The sequence below is a fragment of the Stegastes partitus genome, unplaced genomic scaffold (genome assembly GCF_000690725.1).
Source record: "Stegastes partitus isolate 25-593 unplaced genomic scaffold, Stegastes_partitus-1.0.2 Scaffold1100, whole genome shotgun sequence".
Classification (NCBI taxonomy): Eukaryota; Metazoa; Chordata; class Actinopteri; family Pomacentridae; genus Stegastes; species Stegastes partitus.
In genome coordinates this window covers 122,259-149,339 of record NW_007578831.1, presented here as the reverse complement: position 1 = coordinate 149,339, position 27,081 = coordinate 122,259, and the positions used below count along the sequence as shown (strand labels likewise).

The window sequence follows — 27,081 nt, the reverse complement described above, 5'->3', positions numbered from 1 at the left end:
AATGGTTTCCTGCAACTTGTGAAATTGTTCCATGCTACACAAATGACCCCTCGCTAAATGGCCAATCAGTCTGTATTCATGTCCTTCAGGGGACGTGTTTTCATGGGTCTATTTATAAATACAATACACTGGGAACATGGCTGGATTAATGAACCGATCTACCAGACAGAGGCCCCATGGGAACCAGAGCCAGAGTCTGAGTTTGGAAAGTCAACACGACAACCGCAATAAGACATAAATTGATGCCAAAGACACATACAACAACTTCAGTGTTGTCTGATAATCTATTAATGACCAAGAAACACATGAGGTTTGTGTTTCATGCTGGAAATTATTTTACAAGAGATTTTCTGAAAAATGATAAATATCTGAACGCCATTTCTCTTTAATTCTATGTGTGTATTGGGACAGCACAAGTTTTATTGATTCCACACAAATTTATTTACATTCAAGACGACAGTGACAGATGAGCACCTGTTTTATCTTTGTTCCCTTTTTCCTCTTTCTCCTTGATTATGACACGTGCTTTGTGTAAGTTCGCAAATGTGTTCAGTCCAGATAACAGTGACAATGGCAGGGTGAAAATAGCCCACCGAACGGAAAACACAGCTATTTGCTAAACTGTGGGGAATGCACAGATACACACGACGTGTATGGAGTCAAATCTCAGTGTGAAACTGGAACAACCAATCACTCACCGATGACAAGGTTATTATAGTTATTTGAGGACAGAGAGTTATGGCTGCATAAAAGGATTTGAGGTCTCAGTTCTCTGGGGAAATAAAGTGGAACTGATCATTTATGAAAAACATACATTACAAAAATATCCATTGAGGAATTTTCAATGGAAAAAGTAAGAAATTTATACCAATACAACATAAAGCACAGTCTCTGTGGTGCTTTTAAAACCATACTTTCACTCATTTCATCTCTTCCATTGCCACCATCTGTAAATAATGTGCATATATGTGCACATGCAGGATATTCACACACTCAAAAGATCACAATCACAACCACTATGATTGTGCAAGGTCCAATCCAGATTATCCTGGACCACAATTGTACTAAAGGAAATTTTAGACAATATGTGACTCTGACGATGTCTGAAACCAACTTAGCACTCAGACTCAGTCGAGGTGCTCCAAATCCAGGGCAAAGTGAGTTCAGGTTATTACTGCTCACTCTCCTTGAGCTGATCCAAGTTGTTCGATCGATGTGCTGAATGAGTCCCAACGTCGTAGAATGTGATCGCCTGGAAACTGGCAGTGACACCCTGAGAGGAAACAAGAAATAGTGTTTTTTAACTTGAGTTTCATTAAGACACACAACACCTTCTGATTTTCAAAGATTTCTTAGACAACTGGTTCTCTGGATGGCCTGACATTAAATGGAATGTTGCATGCACATCATCAAAATAAATCTGAATTACAAATGTCATGCTGTGAAACAAAACATTGTTCGTCTGAATACCATCACAGGCCAAACACTAAAATAGCTTCAGCTGTAAGTAATGACTTCTTTACACTATTCTTTTGTTCAAACAAATTTCACGTAGCATTAATTGAGTTGTTTTAGCCACTTTTGAGGCATCACAACAAGCTGTGCACACTACACATTTAGTTATATGATTGACTGTTAATGCTGGGGTAGGCAGTATATACGTTTCTTGGCATCATTGGCCTCTTGGCTCCTTTTGAGGCTTTAGAAAAATGTAGACCGTGACAGAAGACTGGCGCAATCACAGGTGTTGTTGGTTCAGGTGAGGAAGTATTAACCCTATTCAGGACTTTTGGGGTCTTTTGGATCCCAGGCCATTTGGTTTAGGTGACGGGTATTGTTTTTTTATTTTTGGAGATATTTTTTTAAATATAAAAATAGGGACATTTGGACCACCACTATAGCTCAACTGGTTGAGCTGGTGACCCATGTACTGCGGTTATAGTCCCCAACGCAGCGGTCGTGGGTTCGAATCCAGCCCAAGGCTATTTGCTGCAGGTCCCTCCCCCATTCTTCTTCTCCCCACTTTTCTGTCTCTCTCTCTCTACTGCCCTGTCAAATAAAGACAAAAAGGCCAAAAAAAATAACTTTAAAAAAAGAGGGACATTTTTCATGCATTTGGAACCAAAAATATATCAACTTATCAGAAAATGAATACCAACAAATATTTTGTACAACATGAACTTTGCTATACTATATCTATATCTATATCTATATCTATATCTATATCTATATCTGTCAGTCTGCCCCAGGGCAGCTGTGGCTACAATCATAGCTTACCACCACCAGAATGAATGTGTATGAATGAATAATTGACAGTTGATTGTATGCGCTTTGAGTTACTCCTTGAGTAAGAAAAGTGCTACATAAATCTGATCAATTATTATTATTCTATTTATTAGATTCTATTTTTTTTTCTATTATTTTTACACTCATGTGATTGCGAAGCTGTTACATGAAAATGTCTGTTGTCCAAAGTGAGACATTACACAAGTCTGACAAATGCCAGACAAAAAAAAAAAAGAAAGAAAGATTTTTGGGTACATAGGAAACTTGTCTGTGCTCTTATGCATCTAAAGAACAATACAACTGCTGCCTATCCAAAAACACAAAGAAGGAGCCAAGAGGACAAGAAGAACTTTGTGGAATCAGGCCAAATCAGCACGTCCAAGAAGAGCACTGTGATCAAACCATTTCCTCCTCCTGCTGGAAGTCTGAATGAATGTGATAAAACTGCAGGTCAAACATTTGATTTTCCATAAACTGGATGACTGAGTGACACCAGCTGCAGGTTAGGTCGACCAGGTTTGTAATGAACGCTTAAAGAACAACAGGATATTTGACAAAGGCAACCAGAGAGTCATTTCCTCTCATCATCAGTGACCATGACAACAAAACAGCCTAAGAACACAGAGATCCAATCTACAATATTTAAAACCCAGTCAGTGTGTTTGTGTTGGAGTTGTTGGAGGTGCAAAGTGAATAATGATCACAACTAACCTGATAAATCTCACCGCTGCACTACTGAGGTATTTTTACGACCAGAGGAGAAATGTAACAGAGCAGCAGCGAGGTGGGAGGTTTAACCACTGGAGGTCAGCAAAACTATTTACAGCTTCTGTTAAACTGATTTGTTAAACATTTATTTTGAATAAATTATTTTGAATATTTGAAAAAAAAGACACTGAAATGGAACATGCTATTGAAAACTGTCATTATTTCACTATTTCTGAGAAAACAGGTTTCACTGAAACTAAACAGTTCCTGTGAATCTTCTAATCTGCTGTTCTGTTCTGTGGATTATCTCAGAGTATTCAGCGTGTCAGAGAGTCTCCAACGACAGTCATTTTTTTAATGATGTGAACACCAAAACCAACAGGATTCACCTAGATTATACTGGAGAGTAAAGCATTTTAAATAGTAGACGGGGTAAAATAAACTCTCTGCATGGTAAGATACCCCAAGTGGTATGCAATTTGTGTAGTGGAATTCTGGAAGAGGTTAAAGGAGGACGTGGAACCCACACAGAGAGACACACCAGAGACTCAGATGACTTACAGTCGTTCTCAGATGTATTCATACCCTCCCATTAAAGAAGGAAAAAAACAGCTGTACTGAAATGAGCTGAAATTGACAGAAGTAATAAAAATCATGACATTGCTTTTGAATTGTGGTTCAACAGAAGTATTAAAAAAAAACAAACAAACAAGCAAACAAGCATGATGGGACCCATAAACTAATATTTTGTTGAACAACCCTTTGAGCCAATCACTGTAATCCAGTGTTTTCTGTAACTCTCAATCAGACTTCTGCACCTATTGACAGATATTTGGATTTTGGCTTAATGCTCATCAGCAAAGTACTCTAATTTGTCTGGGACAGTTTTTTTTTGTTTGTTTGTTTTTTTTTTATTCTTTTCAATCACAATTCAAAAGCAATGCCTTATTTCACTAAATTATATATTTGTTATTACTTTTTTTCAGTTTCTAGTTATTTGAGTGACTATTGTGAATTTTGCCTTTTCTTTAATGTACGGATATGAATAAGTTAGAGGATGACTGTATTCTATAGAAGATTTGCAGACTGGTACACATCTGTTACAGATACGACCTTTACTTGGGGAAGTCAAGAGAGGAGTTAAGGGTAAAAGTTCCTCTCTAGAAGCTTCACAGACAGGAAAGTATTTTTTCCTTTACAGTTTGGGTAAATTGTGATGTTGTTACTTGTACATTAAAATTTAAATACTCTTCTTCCTGCTCTACACCAGAGGACAGCTGTACCTTGAGGGTGTGATGGTTGCAGGACGGCGGGAGGCCGTTGGATGTGGCGCAGTCGTGTTTCACCTCTGTGCTCAAACTGAGCTGCTGGTGGGAGGAAAGTGGAGGGTGAGCTGCTTGAAGCTTCACGTCACAGGGGGTAGAAACCTTCAAACAGACAGAAAAATCACATAAAGACGGTGTGGGGAGAAAGAGGGATACATGCTTGTGTGCAGACATGATGGTGAGCGTTGCTGAACTCGCACCACATTTGAGGCGGGGCTGTGTTTGGACGAATGCAGAGAGGGCAGGGAGGTGTTGTAGGACAGCAGGCAGGGCGGCTGACGTCTGTCCATGGATGCCGAGGAGTGAGGTCGCAGGCCAGACACTGGGGCAGTTGGAGATTTCATGTTCCTGCCCAGGCTGTGCGACTTGCCTTCCTTGCGTTGGTACTCTATCGGGGACTGAAGGGCTGAAGAGGACAGAAGGACGTGTCGCATTACTCAGACATACCAAACTTTTAAAATTAGCCTTTCCCATGAAAAGCTGGTACCATTAAGGAAGTTCCTCTGAGTCTCCAAAATCTGGACCACATCACTGCGCCAAGCTTGCTGTATTTCCGGAGATGACGCATTCATGATGAAGCGTGTCACGCTGCCGTTGGTCCCCCTCGAGGTCAGAACCAGACAGCACAGATCCTCCTCAGACTGCTCCTCCACACCCAGACAGCTGACCTGCACAGCATGAACGGCTAAACATCAGGGAAAATCACTAAACCAAAGTTGTAGATAAAGTCTAGTTCTACTCTTACCTTGATGCTGTTTTTAAAGGTGTAGCCTGGCAAAGAGAAGCCTTTTTTCTTGTCAATCGGCTCACTGAAGATGACCAGCTGCTCAAAGAGGAAGACCCTCCTCTCCCTCGGCCTGGACAGGATGCTGTTTTCCTGCTCGCTGACAGAAAAAGTATCCTGCTGCAGCAGTTTCCCCTGAGCTGTGATTTTCCCCTGAAACAGCGAGACAAACATTCCCAAAGAATAGGAGTCATCCTGGACGCACATCTCATCTGCGGTAACTGATTAAAAAGCATTTCAGAAGATTCAGCGCCTTACCTCAAAACCTTGGAGCCTTCCCACATTCATCATATCGTTACAGCGTTTTGGCACGAAACACATCACCTCCACCGCTTTCTGATGGACCAAAGCAGATCAATGATTGTAAACAACAAGATGCTGATGCCCCAATGAAATGTAAAAGTGTTTCCATTCCAGAATGAGATCGTACCTGCAGCTCCTCAACGTCCCTCCCAGCTTTGCTGTAGTACTTCAGGAAGTCCTGAGGATGCCGGTCAGAGAGAGGTTTATTTAATTTTAATAGATTTTGAATAAATAAGAAAAGAAGCCCACTTTGAACAAAAAAACAAAGGAAGTTTATGTAACGCAAAGGCATACCACAAGAAAATTATTAAATGCCCAAAAAGTGAAGGTCTGCGGCTTTGTTAAGGTACACAAGTTACATAATAGTAAAATGAGCTATTTACTCGCAGCTTGATTTTTTTTTAAATGTATTTTATCATTTTTACACTGATAATGTTGCAGTGTTCTGAACCAAATATGTAGCAAATGATGTAAAAGTAATGTTCACATGTAGCAGTGCCGTGCACATTAATACACGTCATTTTAAACAGCAAACCTTTAGCAGTAGCTGGTACTTCATGATCCTCTGAACGGGTTTGATAAGCAGGTCATTGAGCTGCAGCCGGTGACCCAGCTGCTGCCTGATATCCTGTGAAGAGACAAAAAGGAAGGAAAAGTGTTCAGACAAATAAACAGACACACACTTGGCAGGACATCGAGAGTGATTTAGGTTAAAAATAAGCGAGCTCTGGCGATGAAGACGGGACAAAGTCGGGCTCTCACCTCAAAGTAGGTGTCGATGTACTCGGAGACGATATGCTCTGACTTGGGTTTGTTCTGGCAGTAAACCACGTACATGTGAAGACGTCGCTCCTGGAGGTTTAACAGAGACCACACTCATGGAAATGATTTAAAATAATGAGTTTACAATGTGAAGAAGGGACGGACAGAGAAATAATCACATGTCCGAACCACTATTGTTTCTTTTCCTTTTCCCCTCGAGAGTGTTTTATGTCAGTGCAGGACATTTGCTTCGTTAAATAGCTTCTGTGGCTGAGAATGAATGTTTAATTAGCCGTAGTTTAATTAGACATGTTGATGGAAGTGGAATTAAAAAGCTGAGCAGGAAAAGCTGTACCAAATCAAAATATTTTTCCCATTTTTTTCTGACAGTTTATTTCCCTGCTATATGCTGATACACAACTATACAGCGGCAATAAAAACACTCTTTGAGTTCTTCAACGTTTTGATGTTTTACAACCCTGAATCCATGTGATAAGTGTCTCAATAAAAGTTGCAATTTGTCAGTTGTTGTGTGTTTTATGATGGTTCAAAACCTGTTTTCACTCTGAGATCAAACAATCTGTTTTCCCGAAGTTCAGAGTAAAACAACTAAATAAGAGGCAGATACTTTTATAGAGCTGTGAGAGTTGCAGTTCCAGTTCATTTTCACACACAACATGGTCCCTGCAGAGCACCTTTAGTGCTGATTGCCGGCTTTGAAAGCTCTTTAGTCAAACCAGAGTGATTGCAAGACCTTTTTATTCCGCAGCTGCACCTGCAGAGAACTGAACTACAGCAAGAAAACATCTGCATGGCAGCAGGCCAAGACTTTACACCACGGGGGGCTGAGATGATTGAAACTGAAAACACGCAGAGGGACGAAAAAAGAAACTTGTCGTCCACGCTCACTGATCTTTAGACTCACATGTTTGATGAAGAGCTGAGCCAGGCTGTCTGGATCACCCACACATTTTTCCAGCTCTCCCAGGAAATAACTGTGTGACACGAAGCAGAGGAGGTCAGGCAGAAACAGTCATCCAGTCAAATATAAAACAATTTTAAAAAACACTCAGAGGCAGGAAACAGACAGCAACAAGGAGCATGAGACACGGTGAACCGTCATGAAATAAGAGAAGCTCAAGAACAATAAGTGTTGAGACTCACTCTTTATGCCAGTCGTAGATCTGGTGGATGTTTCCAAACACAATCCTGTCCTTCCCTCTCATGTCCTCTGGAACTCCCTGACTGGTCATGGTGGTCATGTAGCCCTGCACAGTCACACACAGCTCATTAGTCACACCAGAAGTTTCTGATTTCTAAATGGAAAACAATCTGAACTTGTGCAGTTTTTGTTGTTTATTAAGGCATCTTTTTTTGTCCTGTATACAGATCACAAGTCAGCAGCATTGTGAAGTTTTTGTCAGATCAGAACCATAACTAAAATTAAACACTTTTTTTTGTTTTTGTTTTTTTTAACCTCTTAAACTGTTCTGCATTCAGTTATTAGTTTGCAGCTGGACGACTGTAATTCTCTGACACAGTCCAACATTACAAACGACAGTTAGTTCAGACTTTTAACTGCTACAAAGAAAAGCCAGAACATCAACCTGGTTCATTTGGGTTTCCTTCCAGTGAAACCCAGAATTGAGTTTAAAATTGTGTTTCGTTTCTAAAGCTCTTAATGGTTTAGCTTCACAACACATTAATGATGTGTAAAGTCTATTTACTCCTCTAAACTCCCTCTCATGCCTCAAAACTTTTTCAGCTCTTGCATCCAGACTCTCCTGTTCAAGTTCTTTCTGTTGCTTTTCGTTTGTCCTGAAGCTGCCCTAGTCATGTCCACTCTTGTTTTTCTTGCCCTTGTATTGATCAGCTGGCTGCATTTTACTCTGTTTTCTCTTTAACTCTTTTGCTTTTACAATTTTTTTTTTTCCATGAGCCAATATGCTTGACGTTGGCTATCGTGATCATATGGTTGTTTGTCATATGTGACGATCCTGAAGTTTTCTGTGAGTCTTGTCACTTCCTCCATGGATTTTAATGCACTACTGCATGGTATTAACTCGGTGTCTTCTGTGTTTTGTCCTCTCTATTCCTTAAACTCTCTGCAGGTGTTTCTGGTTCTGAGTCTGATCTGTGGTCATCTATGTGCTGCATGTACGGAGTGTTTGGATTTGTTGTCCTTTACATGTATAATTTTATAGGTTGCCAGTCAGGTAATTGGCTGTTAATAATATTATAGGTTCTTACCCTTAACATTTAAGTTAGTCTGGTTAATTTGCATTATATGTAGTATGTGACTGAGAAGAACGTTTGGCTCAATAGCTGTTTTTGTAAATGTGCCATATAAACCACTGTGACTTGACTTGACAGGTAGAGACTTGAAGTGAGACGCACCTGCACTATGAGTCCAAGATCTTCAACATACAGCCTTTCTGTCTCTATCAGTTCTGTCAGGACATATCTGGGAGAGAAGACATTACAAAATAGGACAAATGCATATCCGGTTTACAATGTGGCAAAATAAAAACACAAATGTGCTTGTGCTTCAAGAATAGTTCAACATTCTGTAAAATTTACTGTAAAAGTTAGATGAGAGGATTCAAATTGGTCTCATAAATATGGAGCTAGGAGGCAGTTAGCTTAGCTTAGCTTATCATAAAGGTAGATTGTTACGGCCCCCATTGCTTGTGTGCCATCTTGTTGTTGTGGACCTTTGCAGCCTTTGCATAGGGAGATGGCCTGTGTAGGCCCAGCTGTGGCCTGCTGGGAGCTAACCCAGCTGCCGGTCAGCAGATTTCAGCTGATTAGCCTGGAGCCCCAAAACTGCACTCCAGCCCTTGTTCTTCCCGCCTCCCGACCTGTCTGATTGGTCTACAACCCGGTTTTCTCCTCCAACAAGACTCTAGCAATTGTCCCACCTGGCTATAATTCTAAAACTAACCTGGCGGTCAGGGCAGCTGTGATTTAATGTGAGCAGTTCGCCTCAGTGCCTCCTGTGTTTTGTGTAAATCTGTAACTTCTGTTAGCAGCTGCATAACTTAGTTTAGAAGTTTATTTTTTCTCTGTTAATTACATCACACAGCAATAAATTGCTTTACCTCAACAATAACATCTGGTTTTCTGCTACACTCAGCTGACCCGAGACAGCTGGGTCATAACACTCTCATAAATAAGAAGCTAGGAGACAGTTAGCTTAGCTTAGCATAAAGGTAAAAAATTGGGAAACTGCTGGCCTGCATCTATCCACAGGTAGATATATCTATTTACAGACACATCTAACTTGCTGGTTAACATGTCATATCTAGTGCATGTTTAATTAAACAATGCAAAAAGTGTAAAAAGGATCATTTACAGTGACGCTGGTTGTCAAATTTTGTAAACTTTGTTTAACCTCAACTATGATGGCTGTGTCCTCCTGTTTCCAGTCCTTAAGGTGAGCTAAGTGGCTCCTGATATACGAGTGGCATCGTTCATCTCATCATTTCTCTACTAGAAAGTGACTAAGCGTATTTTCCAAAGATGTTGAATTCTCTAACATTCATCTCAACACCTACATGCTCTTCTCTAAGGCAACATTTCTCTCCTCTTCGCTGTCGACTGTCGCGGACCACTGGCTGGCTGAGTCATCAGTCACTGGACAGCTGTCGTCTCCCTGGAGAGTGTTGATGCTGGATTTTTGGCTCTGAAACACAGAAGTAAGACAATGTATTTTTTGGTAAATATCGCTGTAACATGTTATGTAAGAGGAATCAGAGTCTGTTTGGCTGTGAAAGACAGTGCTGCGATTGACTGAGAATCTTTACTCAGACATGTTACACTCAGGTACGGTTTGGACATATTTGAACTTTAATTGGGTCGTTCCATTTTTTGGCTCCTGTACATTTCTGTTTCACCGTATTTCATTCAGCCGCAAATATGGCACCGTTTTTAAACTAAAATAAAGTATACCCAAATACATATTTTAGTAGCAGAATAAAGACTTTACACAATAGATAATAGAACTTTTAAGATACTGTGCAATGTTTGAGATAAAACCAGGAGTTTCCAACCTGTTTTTGATTCTGACATCTTATAAAAAGCAGTGTGCAGCTCAATCACATTTCAGATGTGTATAGGTTGTTAACAGCTCCAACAAATACGAATTTTTCCCTCTGAAGTTCTTATATGGTTTCATTTCAATAAACGTTCTAGTATTTCACCAAAAACCAAAGATTAGAGAAAAAGTAAAGCCTCGCTGCTAGAAGACTCCCAGTTAGGACGCCCAAGATCTTTCTGCGTGGAGTTTGCATGTTCTCCCGGGTTCTCCCCAACCAGTCCAAAAACATGTTGAGGTTAACTGATGATTCTACATCGTCCATAGGTGTGAATGTGAGTGTGCTTGGTTGTCTGTCTCTAAGTGTAGCCCTGTGATAGACTGGTGACCTGTCCAGGGTGTCCCCTGCCTGCCCCTGAGTATTTTTACATTTCTGTATTGGTACCTGTACTTAAGTATTATTTTTTGATTCTTTAAGACCAGTTTATGTACTTACACAGTTCTATTTAAGTAGGATTTTCAGTAAGTAAGAGAATTTTCATGAGTTGTCATAGTACTTGATTAATCATTAAACACTTCTTCCACTACTCAAACACTGTGCTGTAGAATCCATGAAACACACATAAATTATTAGTCTTCATCTACAGCATCTCCTAACCCAGTCAGCATCAGTAGGGTCATTTTAAGTAACCTGACAGTAACAAGCACTTTTTTACCGGCTGCTGAATAGACTGTTAGGCAGAGAGCAAAGTTAATAAACGAGCAGTTTGTCAAGTCATGTAACAGAGATGGCGGTAAATGACCAAAGCACAGAGGATTGTTATATAAAAGGAAAAAAATATCCCTCCTCACCTAAAAGCAGTATAATCTAATGTGAATTTGACTGTAATCCTCTTGACATACTGTAGTCTCAACACATTTTGTCCTCTGCCTCGGTGCACCAGATCCTTAATCCTCCTCTAGAATCAGTGCATATTTGTAGGTCAAATATGCACTTTCTGTTTGTCTTTTTTTGCCCTCTCACTCTCTTCGAGTTAGCTGCTCATGTCCTCACACGGCATGTCCTCACATCTTGCCTATGAAAACAGTCTGAGGCTGTTTTAAACTTCATCTGATCCTCCAGTGATTAGCCGCAAGAACGCGTAAGTTTAGCTTGGTTCTTCTAAATACTTTCTACATTTACATTTTCTTTCCTACAGTAATTTCTCATCTGCTAGAAAGAGGCTAAAGGAAGAGTTTGACATTTTTTTAGTTGCAATGCACATTTGTTTTCATGCTGAGTTTAGACGAAACAGTTAAAAAAAAACTCTCACAACTAAAAAATATGCAGCTGGATCCAGCATAAACAACTAGCCAAGCTCTATCTAAACTTGTAAAACCTCTAAAGCTTACTAATGAACCCAGTATGTGTCAAAAACCTCAGTGTCAAAACTTCTACTTTCCATTTCACAAAAGGTAAATTCTCAAAGAAATAGTCGTGCACTTACCACCCAATTGTTTACATTTGCATTTTTATATTTGCGTAGAGTAAACAGAACCGATACAACGTGTTAATTAGTGAGCTGCAGAAATGCTGGGAGGAGGATTTGCTCCCCCTGAACAGAGCCACAGCTGATGTCCATTGTTTCTAGTCTTTGTGCAAAGCAAACAGGCTGCTGACTGTAAATTTATATTCAACATACACACTTAAGAGTAACATTGATGTTCTTATCTAACACTCAACCAGAAGGTGAATAATATATTTTCCAAAAATGTTGAACTATTCCTTTAAAAACAGCACTAAGACTGTTTACACTGACTCTCACAGCACAAGAAAACTGGTTTAAGGAATGAAAAGAAATGTAAAACTGCAGGTGTCTATAGAATAACATTGTCTTAAAGTGAAATTGGACTGAGAAAAGCTAAAAATGAGGACAATCTTTGTACTGTATGGATGAAAGGATGATTCTAACTGTTCAAAAATTCCTCTGATCTTCTTATGTAAAGCTTATGAAACTTGACTCTGTCATCAGTAGAGAACTGTCCAACATCCACAGGCCTGTTTCTCACCTTGCCTTTAGGCCCCTTCTTCCTCTAATTTTGGCATGCACTCCTCACCCCCAACCCTGACCCCGTGTCAGCCTGTTACAGACTGCACGGCTAGTTGATTACTTCCAGATGCTATCTACAACAGCTCGCAGGGTTGATTCCACTCTGCTCCCTGTCAGAGATTACTCAGTACAGTGTAGGGTTACTAGAAGCAGTTGTACATCTTATTTGTGTGCATGCACATGAAAAATGCAGAAAAATGTTATTTTTTTGGCATAACTGATGAAAGTCAAATGATGTGTGCAGATTAGCAGGATGCCAAGGGACGTGTGTGTGTGTGTTTATACTCCATAGCCTGAGGGAGAGTTGTGTTGATATTTAAGTGTATTTGTGTGCATTTTAGTAATTTATTGTTAGCTGCGAGCCATGCATTACTAAAGGGTTTTAATGATGAAGGAGGCTTCAATGAAAGACTTAAAGCAACTGAGACGGGAGTGAGGAATGTACTGGAGGGAGCGCCTTTGACTTATATTTCCTCAACTAATTAAATTATACGTTCTTATCTTACACCATCATTTGCTATTATTGCAGCAAAACACGTATTTTATACGTAGTCTACCAACTTTTCTTGCACCTTGGAAAGTAAAGTTCAAGTACTGAAGCATCAATAATAAAATATTGAAACATTTTAGGTCTTTCATTGCCACAATGACTTCCAAAGAAACTCAGTATATTTTTGGTTCTACCCATATTCACTAGACTGTTGCAGCAGAAGTAGAAACATTGCTTATACAGGTTGAATAAAGGACTATTGTGAGCTGAGTGTCCTGTTCAAGTCTTTAGTGCACAAATAAGTACTACTCAGCATTTTTGGTGAATCATATAGTTTCTTTGCAGCCTGGTACTAAATGTTCCTTGGCCTGGTATTAGTCTGCGGTCCGGTGGTTTCTAACCACTGTCATATATCATCATAGCAGCACACTTTGTAACTGAGTCGGCCAAATGTTCAGTGCATGCAAATTAAATATTTAATGGACCTTTTTGCTGTGTCACTGCGAGCCTTTGATCCACCTTTAATCCAGCTGTATTTTTGGTCCTTAATTGGTACAAATGAATTTTAAAAGAGTGTTACTGCCGGTGTTAAACAGCTGTAATCGAGACAACCGCAGCTGCAGTTTATATGCTGAGAGAAAGAAAGAGCCTCTGAATCAAGAGTCTGAGTGTAGACGGTGTAAAGAAAAGACAGAAGAGAATGGAACAGGGACATTACTAGACTCTGTGTGTCTCTGCCTTGCAGGAGGTCAGAAAAGTAGCTCTGACTGGGCGGCTGCGAAGGTGACTGAGCTGCTGGACTCAACAGGCCGTCTTTCCACTCCTGCACACAAAAATAAACAGCCATTAGAGACACGTACATCAGATGTGTTTCCTTGGGAATGCAAATGAAGCTCATATATCTGTCTTAACGTCTCACCGTGTCTCCAGAGCGGAGGATGGTGTAGTTATCGTGCATTTCCAGAGGCCTTTGCTGAGCCTCACTGTGGGAACGGAGCGATGGCGGTTGCCTCCCGTCTGACCTGAACATCTGCTTCTCGGCTTTTCCCGCTCCACTTCTGGCATCGGAGCTCAGCTTGCGGACGGGATTGGTAAGCCATTTCTTCAGGGCGCTGACAGGGTGCCGGGCTCCTCCAGATGAGGAGTGTGAGCAGGGGCTGGAGCTGCCTGAGGCCTGGTGGGGCACCGAGCCCGCTGATGGAGTGATACTGCCGTCACTGCCCGCCACAGAGTACGACTCTGCTGCAGAGAGACAGTGAAAGAGGCGGGGAGGGGGGGATTGGGATAGAGTACATCAGCTAATTGTGGGGTATATCCTCTGAGGTCAGATGTTGCAGACAGATTTCTGCAAAAAATGCTGTTCAATTTCCTGTTTTAAGCCGAAACTGTAATTTTAGTAGCTGCAGCTACTGTTTCTACTGGTCCTAAATCATTCTAAACCCCAAAACAGATCTGTTCTCACGAGAAAACATTCAAAATATAAGTAGAAACATCACAGTTTGCACATATTTGTTGCACACTGTCCCAAGAAAATGTAATCAGAGTAACAATGAAGGAACAAAGTAGGAGCAGCAAAATAGTAAAAGTATTCATTATGCAGCAGAACAACTCTGTCAGTGCTATTATGTATCATGTCATTAGATTAGAACTATGATTAATGTATAAACATGCATGTATTTTAGTTTAATGTACCTTAGAATAACAGATCACATTTTATATGCTCATTATATATTTTAAAATTAAACAAATATATAACGTAGGTGTCAAACACACTGAGCGAGCAATGCTTTTCTCAGAAAGCAGGAGTATAATTACATATAACTTCCACACCTTTGTGCTTGCATGTTACAAGAGCAGTACTGGAGCAGGAATGTACTTACGTTACTGTGATCTGGACAGTAACTGTTACTTTTTCCATTTAATCAGCACACTGTGAGGACCTGACTAAAGCCATAATGACACTGTAAACTTTATACCTACTGTGGTGAATCCAAACCCTCACGATTCTCAGCTACAACTCATCAGGCACACATTTTTTCCACCATAGCAAAGATAGTGACTGAAGCTTTTTATTATACAAACTTAAATTTGTGGATTTGGACTAAGTGACCCAAAGTCAGTCAAACTGAACTGAACTCATTCTACAGCTTAAACTGGACCCGTACCGGAGATGACACGCTTTTACGCCACAGCTGGATCTTGTTTCCAGCTTATAGTCTCTTCACTATGGAAACTGGTACCCAATCCTTGACCACACTGTTTTAATCAAGCCCACCCTAACATTAACATTTCACTCTTGTTCTGCTGATCACAGCAAAGTAGAATCTTTCAGGAGCCCCATTTTGTCATTTTGGACTCTTTCCAGAAGCCACTATTCCCTGTCAGCACATTTATGTAAGCTGTAATCATAATAACAAGCTTTCAAGAAGCCAGTGGAAATCTGGGTCAGCTATTTGCCAAAACTGCCTGTTATAGCCATTAAACAAGACACTATTAACAGTGAAATATTAAATAATGTGTTTTTCTTTCTGCTCCATCTCACTTGTCCTTTTATTTTAATGGAGACAAGAAAAGTCTTCCCTGAATATCAAAATACAGAATGCCAACAATAGCAAGGTTAACACATGGAGGTACAACAGCTTACAATGCCATCTTGGACTCACAAAACAAAAGTACAGCTGACATCGTCAATTCTGCGAGACTTTATTGATAAAGTATAAGTCATAATTCATAGAGAAAATGAAATTTTGACCTGATCATGGCACTAGAGAACAGACAACTGATTCCCGAGGTGATTGTATTTCATCTTGAAGGAAACATGAACTAGTGTTTGACACATGTTGCTTACAATAAAAAAAAAAAGGCAACCCATTCAATAGCTTTTGGGAGATTTTAGCTTCTCTTCTGCACAAGTTCTTGTCTATGCAGCAGAGTATAAATGTTGGTAAATGTGCCCTTGTATATCTTATTGAACAAATATTTCTGTTATTTTTTAGTGTACAAACAAATACACAAACAAAGATACTTTCTACTTTGGATCACAGCAATGACACGACCAAGCAGCATTCTCATCCCTATAGAGCCACATTAATATTACAGCAAAAACACATACAGTCAATTCATATTTGTCTCGCTTCATACACTGGTTCTGAATCATTTCTTGTAATGCTGAACTTGATTTTAAAAAAAAGAACCCAAACATTTCACCGCGTAAATGGCAGAACAGCTTTACCAACAACTGACCATCTCATCAATTTGAGGGACAAATAAAAATAGAACTAATTAAACAGAATCAGATGCAAACATATACACACATTTTGCAAAGGTTTAAAACTGAGTAGACGCAGCCATATGGTCATCTTTTCTTCTTTTTTTTTTACTCAAGGTCATGTCATGCAGAAACACTGTCAACCACCTCACCATCTGTTGACATGAGTAGCATGTACACCTTACTGCCAGTTTTTCTGCAAACATGTCAACATTTTCTCATTTTGACATTCAAATAAGCGCTGAGCTGAGCACCTCAGCTTGTCATGTATCTTTGAAAAGGTTATTTCATGTGTCATTTTCCCACAGAGCAGCAGCTGGACCACCATCCAGACTGCAGGGAGTGTCAGCAGTGTGCATGCTGTTAATGCATGCATACATGCAGGCATTACAGACAACCAAATGATAACAAACATTTTTATCTAGTGAACATTTATACTTTTACACTTAACTTTCCTGTGCCTACTTGTAGTTGTCAGCCATGGAGGTATTTAAATGTGCAACACAAATTCTCTGCTGCACACAGATTGATGAAAGGATTAAGGTTTGGAGGGGGTTGATTCTCTCTGCCACCACAGTGGCTCAGGCAACACACCCAGATGGAAAGAGATGGCACTGAATGGGACCAAAACATTAGCAAAGGGTCAGTCTCTCCGACAGTAATCCTGTCTGCTGCAATGAGCGCTGGCAGCTCAAACGCTGCCAGCAAATTGTACAACACCGTGGTTGAACAGTTTGAAATGCAAGGGTGGAAACTAACTTGTTAATAAAATGGATTAGCTTGTCTGTATAGTTTTGGATTATTTTGAATACTACTACTACTTATACTATTAGTAATATTAATACTAGTGAATATACTTTCTATAGAACCTTTCAAAACCAGAATGACAAAGTGTTTTACAAAAAAGAGCAACGATTGAACACTAACAAAGACAATAAAACATTACCAAAAGGCCAACAATGAAATATTAGAGAATAAAATATTATACAATTCAAACCTGAGTATATACGGTCTTTCATAATCAGTCAACAAGAAAAATCATAATCATCTTTCATGATTTATTTTAACTTTACCTTGTAATGCCGTGTTTTTCTACTTGAAATAAAGATACTACTTCACATTGTCTTTAGTTATGTGGTTACAATACTGACAAACAAAAAGGCTGTAAATGACATTCAGATCTATTCTCGTTGGCTCCATCCGCAAACAAGGATTTTTGCAACTGTTTGTTAAAGCAGTTCACATTAATTTTTGTAAGTAGTGCCATCTCTGGATCACAGTGCAAATGCACTGAATTACATCATCAAGCTGTCCACTATTTATTGAATGAGAACTTAAACATACAGACTTTGTTTTCCTGTATGGCTGAAAGCTTAGTAATATAACTACAAGGTCTTCAAGAACCTAAAAGGGGAGTTTAGTTGCTTTCTGGAAGCTCCAGGGATTACCATGACCCAGATGGCTGAGAAACTACACAGCAATAATAAAACTACAGTTTACAGATTAACAGATTATACAATTTTTGCACAAAACTAAGCAGATTTTAGAATTTAATACACACAACAAGAAGACCTTTCCTCATATTCTGTTCATAATATGTTAATGACTCCCTTATATGACATGCAAGGAAGCAAACATTTGACCTGATCTGCTGGAGAGGGGAGAAATGCTTCCATGACCTACTTTACATTATGCAAGTGTTGCTGGGGCTCTCTGTCTCCCTCTTAACATAGATAATTGGGAGACAGTTAACTATTAAACCCATACATGGTCATGGTCGACAACAGTAGCGATGATTAGGATGCCGTTTGAGTTTAACTTCAAACAGCATGATGGCATGTTAAATCTAATGCATGAATACAGCTTTGCATATGGTACACGCTCATTTGTGTCACGTGAGGGAGCTGATTCGTGTCTGCGTTTTGTATCATGTGCAAGCTGACGGATCAAAAATTACCATTATTGCACTCAAGAAAAAATACCTCCAAGCCCACATCGCTGTCATCATCAAAACTACAAATCAGCAACTTCAGTGTTGTCTGCATCCACTCACTCCTGAGGAGGGTTGGAGCACACTTTATCTATCCAGGAGAGTGACAGATTAATAGCAACAAAGCACACACTGTACACACACACACACACGCGCACACACACACACGCAGATGTAAATATGTCATCTTCCCTGATACACATTAAACTAATGACTTGTTTTGTTCCTAAACCAGAGAGAGGAGTGAACCTGCAGGTATGAAATGTTAACGCAAGGCTACTATACAACTGCAGTCGCTTTAGGATTTGGATACGGATAAACACAAAATGCAGCGAGAAGTTAAAACAGGATCTGATCAGACTAGCTGATGTCCCCGTGCACCGACTAAGCTCCTACATGTGTCAAAAAGCGTTGTTTACTATAGGGCATGCTTTATTTACTGCCTCCTATTTAATTTGAGTGTCCAAATTCTGTGTGTAGAACTCAGAAAATGAGAAATGAAACAAACCGTAAAGAGCAACAAAGACATGAACATTACTTCTTTTTATATACACCGTTGCCCATAAAGTTGGAATAATTTTCGTTTCCGACACATTCCTCTTTTTATTTCTATTTATACACATCAGTAATCACTTTGGACCAGGTGCAATGATTACATACTGAGTCCCAGTTACCAGGTGAAACAAATTCTGACTTTGGGATCTGACCAAAGATTGTGACGTCCTGCCCATTGACACCAGCAACAAGCTTGTGGACACTACGCCATGATGTCTTAACGCATTGATCCATATCAGGGGTGGCCATACTCAATATTAGTGACTGAGTGACATTTGAAAGAGTAATACTGGACAGTCTAATGCAAGAAATCCCCTTAAAGTGATCAAGGTTGAAGAATTGAAAGCAAACCCTTAATCCTATTGTTTAATATTCTCAATTTAGTTTAAGCCTGAATACACAGTTTGCAAAAGTTAATTGTGGTGTAATTTTTACTGTGATATGTATTGTATGTATATTTTGATATCAATAAAGTTTTGACACACTTTATCAAAAATAAATCATTACATAAGAAGAGGTAAAAAATAAATAAATAAATAAAAAATGATTCCAACTTTATGGGCAACAGTGTATATACATACCCACTTCTGTTTTGAAGGACTGTGTATACCTTGTATCAAAAACAGAATTTAAAAAAAGTGGTCTATTTTACATTTGCAGAGTGTTGTAGAAAGACACAGCAAGTTTAGTTGTAGAGCACAATTAATACATAAATGCAGTTCACAGTGCTTTACACAGTGCAATAAAAAGAAAAGAACGTCTTGAGCTTTTGTATTTTCTTCATTTGTAACATTCAATTCATTTAAAGCTGTTTTGATCCTTCAGTCTTTTGCTCTTCATTTTAATACAGAAATATAGCATAACAGTGTCGTTTGAAGGCCTGATTACATCGTGCAAAGTAATGACGTACATTTTTTTTTAATTAAATGTGCTATAGAGATAAAATATGTAACTATAAGACTATGAGAGTTCTCAGTGTCTGCTGAACCTTTCTCTTTCTGGAGGGACCCAGCATGTCTAATTGTCTAATTGCACAGTTTAATGCAAATCAAGTTCAAATAAAGATCAAGCGGTGACGTGGTTCAGCAACAATATTCTAGCGAAATGTGCAACCGCCAAACATAAAGGTGCAAGGTGAGTGTTGATTTGTAGGCTACTGTATACGCAGGTGATCTGTGGAACTTTTGAAACACTTCTGTGCTGGTTAGTCATCATGTTTACTTGTTCACATACTGGCAGTGATGACCCCCCACTACTGATTGGCTAACAGGTCGTTACTCATGGCAGAGTGATGTATTTGTAATGAGACAGCGAGACTACTGGCAGGACTTTTTAAGTAGATTTCCAAGCACATTTCCCAAACATAATTTATCTGGAGGTGTTTCTCTGTCTTTATAAATAGCTCTCGGACAAAGTGTCAAATGAAATGAAGAACTCAATGAGAGAGATCGCAGATTGAAGGAGGAGAAGGAAGTCTTCAGGGGAGGGAGAGTAGAGAGCTACAAAAACAAAGGAGCAACCTGCACAGCACATAAGAACAACAGTTGAAGCTGAACGGAAAAGCTCTCCAGCAATGCTTTTCCGGCAACTACAGAAATAGAAAAGGTAGGAAAGAAGAGACAAACAGGCAAGATTTAAAAAAAAAAAAAAGAGAGAGCCTGTGCTATCTTGACTGTGACTCTATAACCACAAAGCAATCTCATCCACAGATCCACACACAGAAAAAAACAGGTATTTTTAGAGTTGGAAGGAAAAACACCTTCAATAACACCAACACTGACAAGGATCCTGAAGAGACAAGCCAGACATGTTCCTTTTAGCTCTGTGAACAAAGGTGAGAAAGCATAGGCATCTAAACGCAAGGCTGTTTTCATTTTCACATTTAACATTTCTATTTGCAGGGTATGTCACGACAGCGCAGCTCAGAGAGGAGCTGCCCTGTAATCACTCCCCGAACAACTGGAACAGCAGAGGATTTAAGGGTCGGGGCAGTAATAGGACGTGATTGTGTGTCTATGTATGTGCCTGTGTGTGCATGTCTACAGCTGCCTTTGCTCTGCAGCAGTGTGACAGTATTAAAGAAATGACTTTCTACACAGGACAGCAGTCAAAAATGCATCAAGTGAGACAAAAGTGACAAAAACACGGCAGCAGGAACCAAGAGATAAACGGATTTACCACTGTAAGCTAAAGCCTTATCATTTTATCAAAAGTTTGTTGTATACCAATCCATGAACCTTCTGTTTTGGCCCTCTGCCACATACAAAGCACTGAAACTGATGCAAAGTAAAAAAATTACATAAAGTTTAAATTTGAAGCTTTTCCTAGCTGCAGCTGGTGCAAAGCTTCATATCATATTCAGCTACTCTCTTTCCTTAAAGTAATGTATCAAACAAGTGTAAATAAATGAAGTCCAATCATCATCACTGTTTCACTAATTTTATAAATGTTTAAAGCCAACGGCTAAAACATGAAAAGTATTTCTACAACCACACACACGCAGAATGCTGAGGACAAACACTCCATGATGGTTTAAAATATAGTCCAGTTACACGTTTAAATGAGCCTGCTTGATTCCAGGTTTCTTCTCTGGATCTTGGAAAAGATATTTACGTCGAAGGAAGATTAAGTCCCGAATGTTAGGTCTCTGTGTTAGTTTTTGTTACAAGTGTAACTATAATACCAAGGATGCTGATTGGCTAAATTTATATTGCTGCCACGACTGGCTGATGTTGTTAATGCCCCCAGGAGAGCTATTTAAAGACTGGTAACAAACAGGAAACTACTTCAGCATTTCCCTTATTACATTTCACATTAAAAAAAGACAGGACGTTGTGATTAGTCAGCATAATCGATGATGCAGATCATCAACATCAATATCCATCCATCCATTATCAAGCTCAACATCAATACATTCACCATTATTGAATAAGTACTGAATATAATATTTAATTAAAGCATTAATATTTGAGTCCTCCACTCAAATTTATTATAACAAATGTTTTTCTTCAGTATGACTGTAATTGTTGCATCATGTCATCGTTTGTGGCTTCAGTCACTGGTCAGCTGCAGTCAACGATACGATGCTAGACGATGGTGGTGGCAGCAAAGTCTGACTCAATCAGAGTAAACTTTCCAAATACCCAAGGCTTTGAAAGTATGGTAGTACTTCACATTATCACAGAACAAAAAGTGGTTTGTAAACTGTGCGGCCTTGGATAAAATACCACAGCAGTACTATCACAACGCATGAGCACCTGAAGAGAAAACGCAACCTATTCTGTTTACTTCTCTCCTGTCCCCTGTGCTCAAACATACTGTGTTTTTGTACAGCCAAATTCCCAATAAAGCTGTTCACATTGAGATATATTTCTGTTTCTGGGTTATTAGGACTGCATGTTAACCAGCAGTCACTTCAATGCTGTTATCAAAGTGAGCGATACACAGACTAAGTTGCACGACTGATTTAAATAATAAACCCTGCCAGTGTTAACAGTTTCATGCTACACCTGTGTACTTTAATATGTAAACCATTGTCTACGTTTCGTTTTGTGCCACATTATTATGTTTGCTTTTTTTTTTTTTGCTGAAAATGTATCACTTAGATTAATTCACAAATCATGACTGAATAATCAGTGGAGTCATTGTGGCAGTCAGATAAACAACACTGGATATGTTGCAGGTTTTGAACACAAATTATATTCAATAAAAATAGATTAATATAATATTAACTCTTTTAAATTGGGAGGGTGGCATCCTAGCACCCCCTGTTGGGTCTCTTTTATTCTCCAAGCAGGTGGTTTCCAACTGTTATTAGGAATAGTGTCTTTTCTCTCAATAACTGAAGTATTATCATAATCAAATACTACCAAACACAACTTGGAAGTTCACAAACACATCCGCTATTGTCTGCACCAAAGATCGCAATCAAAGTCCTGGGCTTCATTGTGTCCTCCTTGATATTCTGTAGAGGCATGTAATTAAATGTCTATTCTCATTATTTTAAACCAATTAAACTAAAAACTTCACAGGTGTGTTATCCAGCTAACCTTTAAAAATATTTTAGAGATGCTGCCACAGCAATAAGCAGCATGCTGAGAGTCACAGGGAAACTGTATCTGTTTCAGATGGAAAAACACCTCTTTCAAACTACTCTCGCAGTTTTACATTAATAATAATGTTGCTTAATTCATATGTTTAGAAAAGGATGGGGCTTTTTTCTTCAAAATCAAACATTGTTTCTTTAATATTTATGCTTTCAATTGCCTTTAAGGAGCACCAGTTCCCAGAAGCCCTTGACCTTTGTGGGTTAAACTCAGCTGGAGTCCCTGAGTGAGTCGAGGGGCCACAGTTAGCTCAGTTATGTGAGTAAAAGCTCCACACGTTTTTAGACAGCACATATTACAGCTATAACTTTGAAAAATTACCTTAGAGAGGAGAGTTTGAGTTTTATGGATACAGATGTAAACATGTCATGATGACTTTTTCATGTGAGCTATAGTTTTTTTCTGTCCTTGGAAAGTTTTTTTTAGCTTTGTAAAAATCGCGATGGTTTCATCTTCTTATAGCTACCGCTGTAGTGAATGCTGATTTAATATAGAATCAAGAAAGTAAAACCCAGAAACACAGTTAATTTTTCAAAAACACAGATAAAAGAAATGACAGCTTGCATTGAGTTAAAGAAATAAGTGAAAAATTTGTCAGGACTTTGACTTGAACTTGAAAAGAAAATGTGTTACTAATGTAAACTAATACTTTTATGTCATTGCTCTGTTATGTGCCTCATAAATCTTGCTTCTGGCTTCCCAGAAACACAGAAAAAGACTAATGGAAGATGTGTGTGTGTGTGCGTGTGTGTGTGTTTGTGAGTGTGCGAGTGTGTTAAAACTTTTTTTTTTTTAAGGAATAGAATGTCGGGACAGTGACTCACTGATTCTTGTATTTCATGATTCAGTGCTCAGCGTCATATTATTACAGAGATTTTATAATCTGGCTGACAACTTGGTTTCTATTAATAAACCATGAGTTTCCCTGATAATATGAATTGTGAATTTTGGGAGGTCTCTTAACGTTATTTTTGTCATGCCTTTCTATTTTTCTGTATCTTCACCATCATGCTGTTCTTGCTATCATCATCGAAGCATGGCAGCACATTAAATTTGACACAAAGATCATAAAAAAACGAACTTTCTTTATGTCAACTGTCATAAAATCAAACAGAAGAAGAAACCTAAAGCTCCGTGGTGCTGAAAGCAGGCAGCAGCTTCTACTTTCCAAGTGATTTTCTATTTATAATATTCAGAAGTTTAGTAAATTTGACGGGTTTTTTTTTATAATTTAGAAAAAAACACATGTTTGCAGGATCTATCAGACACTGAAACTTCAGAGTTTCCCCCAAAAATTGCAGGGGCACCAAACTATGATTTGCAACACCTTTAGGAAGCCACAAACACTTCCTCATTTAAGTATAACACAAGTGGAAACTAAAACCGATAAACTGTGCGTAGACTGGATCCCACAGTGAGACAACAACTACATTAAAAGTCCTGTTAATGAGCAGAGCATCTACGTACCTCTGACTCGGACAAAGCAGCAGCCACATTTGCTGAGTAGTTTTCTGAACAGGTGCTGACACCCACAACCTCGCTGGTGGTGACCCCCTCTCATGCTGATCCACTTCTGCAGCTGCACTCAATACCTTCAGAATCAGGCATAGTGCTGGACACAAACACATACACAAGCACATGCACACAGTCTATTCCTGCTGTAATCCCCAGCGGAGATGAGAGGAAACGTGCACAGAGAGCTCCACAGTCATATTCCACATCCGAGCAGAAACCCCCCGAGAGAAAAGCACTGTTACTATCCCATGATGTGACGACAAACTGCAGGACAGCCTCTCGTGTTGGACTCAGGATCCACTCTGTGTGGCGAGTTAGCAGACAAAGATTATGAGAGGGACCAAAAGTAAGCGAGGCAGTGAAGAGGAGGAGCTGACATGTTGTACTGTTGTGCCAGCATCTGTTTCCCTGCCCCTCCTCCTATTCCTCTCTCCTCCCCCTCTCTTTCTCGCTTCACACCGCCCTCATCGGCTTCTCAGTGCTCACTCTTTGGCCACCGTTGCTTCAGTAATGCCAATGACAAACATGGACTTATCCATTAAAAGGGCGAAAACTTGAACTGTACACAGTAACTTTCCATTGCGTCTTGTGCCATTTTTATCTCCTGATGTGATCATGTCGGCCAGTTCATTTGTTCCTCTTGTGGGTTTTAGACTAGATTGGCGTAAAATTGCATATGGACATTTATGTTTTCCAAAAGATGAATCTTGATAATATTTTTGAGCACCTTTAAACTGGCATTTGCGGTTTTGACTCACACGTTCTGGCAAAATTCAATGGATTGTTGTGAAACAGATATAGCATTAGTGCTCTCCTCTGTCTAGTGCCATCATCAGGTTTGAAATATATAAAATATGTCTAATACTTTGGCTCATGCACTGTGAAACATTTTTTAACAGTTGTTGACAGGAATTCTTTTTTTTAAATGTACTATTATTTTACAGATTTTCCCTGTATAATTAAATGACAGGTAAAATCACAGAGAAATAGACTTTTTACAGACTATTTTTACTGTATTTAAATCACAAAGCAAGATTTTTTTAATTGATATTTGCTGCTATTTGAAAGAAAAAAATGTGTATATTAAGGACTGAAAAATGCTCAATTTTGAATCTCTTATTTTACTAAATTTTCTACCTATCAACACCACAGAGAAATGTATTAATTTACACGATGACTGTGGTAAAAACAGGTCCGAACTGAGCCTAACATCTGCATTGAAAATCTGTATTTTTACAAATTTTAAGTGGTCTGTTTCCAATGTGTTACTGTATTTATATTCAGTAAAAATATCATTGTTTTACAGACATTTGGTGTTATTTTCACCATTTTAACAGTTTTGAATGTAACAGTGTTCAATCCTGTCATAACATATTTTTTTCACAATTTCTTTGAAATAGTTTTTCAAATGTGACCAAATACCTGTAAAATGTACAAATGTTAGCATAGTCACGTGCAACAATAACATGGTGAACATGATCAATAGGATACCCGTTAAACATTCACATGTTAGCATTGTCATATGCACATGTTGGCATGTTAGACACTTATTGAAAATAAATGTGTAAGAGAGAAATCCACTTGAGGTAAATAAAATCAGAGGCGTGAAAAAATTATAATGTCAATCATGGTGTGAAGCAGTTTGTCTAATGTGTCACATTCTGTGTCACTAAAACTTAATAAAAGCAGCCCTAGTTACTCATGTGTACCTGCAGATTAACTTTATATCAAATCTATCATTTAGGTTTTTAAAACTGGTAATTGAACCATCTTGTCGAATCAGTTTGACAGCCTGCTCCTCTACCACTGTCACCACAGGTACTAAAACATTTCCCCTGCTGTGGAAAAACCAACAAATACCCCACACACAGCAAACTGAGCTGGCAGGATGGAGGCAGAATGATTTAATCTCACAGCCAAGATTAAGTATTCATGACTAGATGATCTTCTGAGCACAGCTGTCCAGGCTCGTGACAGCTGGTGGTGTGATTCAAGAAGATTTACGTATAAACCTATACGAACCCAAACATGGACAAAGTTGGTGAAGAAGAGAAAAAAAAGGACAAGAAGAATTTATCATACAGCTACTGTTTCTATGTATTGCACAGTTCTACATACATAGAGATAAGGAAACATTCATGTCGAGGTTTGACTCACAACGATGGACTCTCAACCCACAGAGGACAGATTACAGCTATAAAAAAAACTCGCTTGGCCATCAAGTTAAGCTTTTAAAAACTCTGCTGAAATGATGATCCCTCTAAACTGAACAGCACTGATCTCTGCACAGTGTAGGATTACTGTATGTGCGTGCCTGTGTATGTAAGTATGCACACGCCTAATTGGTCAATAATTAATTAACACAATAAGCTAATGTTTGCTTTTTGCATCTGCTTTTAGTATTTTATATTAAAATACTGTATATTTAAGTGCAATGTTAAACACTTTCAAAAACATACCTGATGTGAGCACTGCTTTTCTGTCAAACAGCTCCCCACTCTGGCTGACACAAGAAGTGCAGGAAACTACAGTATTTTTCTAAAATCACTTTGACATGAGCCCAGCAGATAAACTCACTGTGGTACCTTCGCATCCTGCAGCCACACTGGACTTCTTGGTCCACTTGAACTGTGTCCGAACTTCCTGTTTGTTCTCATCAGACAGCAGCTTCTCCCTGCTGGTGTCTGAAATCTTATGCAAAAAAATAGAGACAGAAGTGAGTGAGTGGGTGAGATAAAGAAAATACTCTTTCAAAAGCACTTATTACACTGTACATATGTGTGACAGATTAAGGAGCAGGTAGACCCAGACAGAACATAAAAAGTAATTATGCCACTTTGCCACTATTTTGTTGTTATTTTTA

The 27,081-nt window shown here is 39.0% G+C and overlaps 1 protein-coding gene across 3 annotated transcripts in view; it reads right to left on the bottom strand.

Moving 5' to 3' along the window:
• Positions 1 to 929: 929 nt before the first annotated feature.
• The window catches only part of arhgef25b (Rho guanine nucleotide exchange factor (GEF) 25b), a 27,184-nt gene continuing 1,032 nt past the window's right edge, over positions 930 to 27,081 (bottom strand). The window contains exons 2-17 of one of the 3 annotated variants that reach the window (XM_008296097.1): positions 26,804 to 26,909; positions 13,704 to 14,026; positions 13,503 to 13,607; positions 9,726 to 9,853; positions 8,566 to 8,632; positions 7,333 to 7,436; positions 7,094 to 7,163; positions 6,169 to 6,258; positions 5,942 to 6,034; positions 5,534 to 5,584; positions 5,362 to 5,439; positions 5,065 to 5,256; positions 4,807 to 4,987; positions 4,520 to 4,725; positions 4,278 to 4,421; positions 930 to 1,273 (exon numbers count right to left, since the gene is read on the bottom strand). In XM_008296097.1, the coding sequence (XP_008294319.1) occupies positions 1,172 to 1,273; positions 4,278 to 4,421; positions 4,520 to 4,725; positions 4,807 to 4,987; positions 5,065 to 5,256; positions 5,362 to 5,439; positions 5,534 to 5,584; positions 5,942 to 6,034; positions 6,169 to 6,258; positions 7,094 to 7,163; positions 7,333 to 7,436; positions 8,566 to 8,632; positions 9,726 to 9,853; positions 13,503 to 13,607; positions 13,704 to 14,026; positions 26,804 to 26,909 (2,040 nt within the window). In that variant the 3' untranslated portion in view covers positions 930 to 1,171. Of the gene's footprint in view, positions 1,274 to 4,277; positions 4,422 to 4,519; positions 4,726 to 4,806; positions 4,988 to 5,064; positions 5,257 to 5,361; positions 5,440 to 5,533; positions 5,585 to 5,941; positions 6,035 to 6,168; positions 6,259 to 7,093; positions 7,164 to 7,332; positions 7,437 to 8,565; positions 8,633 to 9,725; positions 9,854 to 13,502; positions 13,608 to 13,703; positions 14,027 to 24,170; positions 24,539 to 26,803; positions 26,910 to 27,081 lie in introns of those variants that run through there. The other 2 variants (XM_008296098.1, XM_008296100.1) reach the window with 2 other exon arrangements.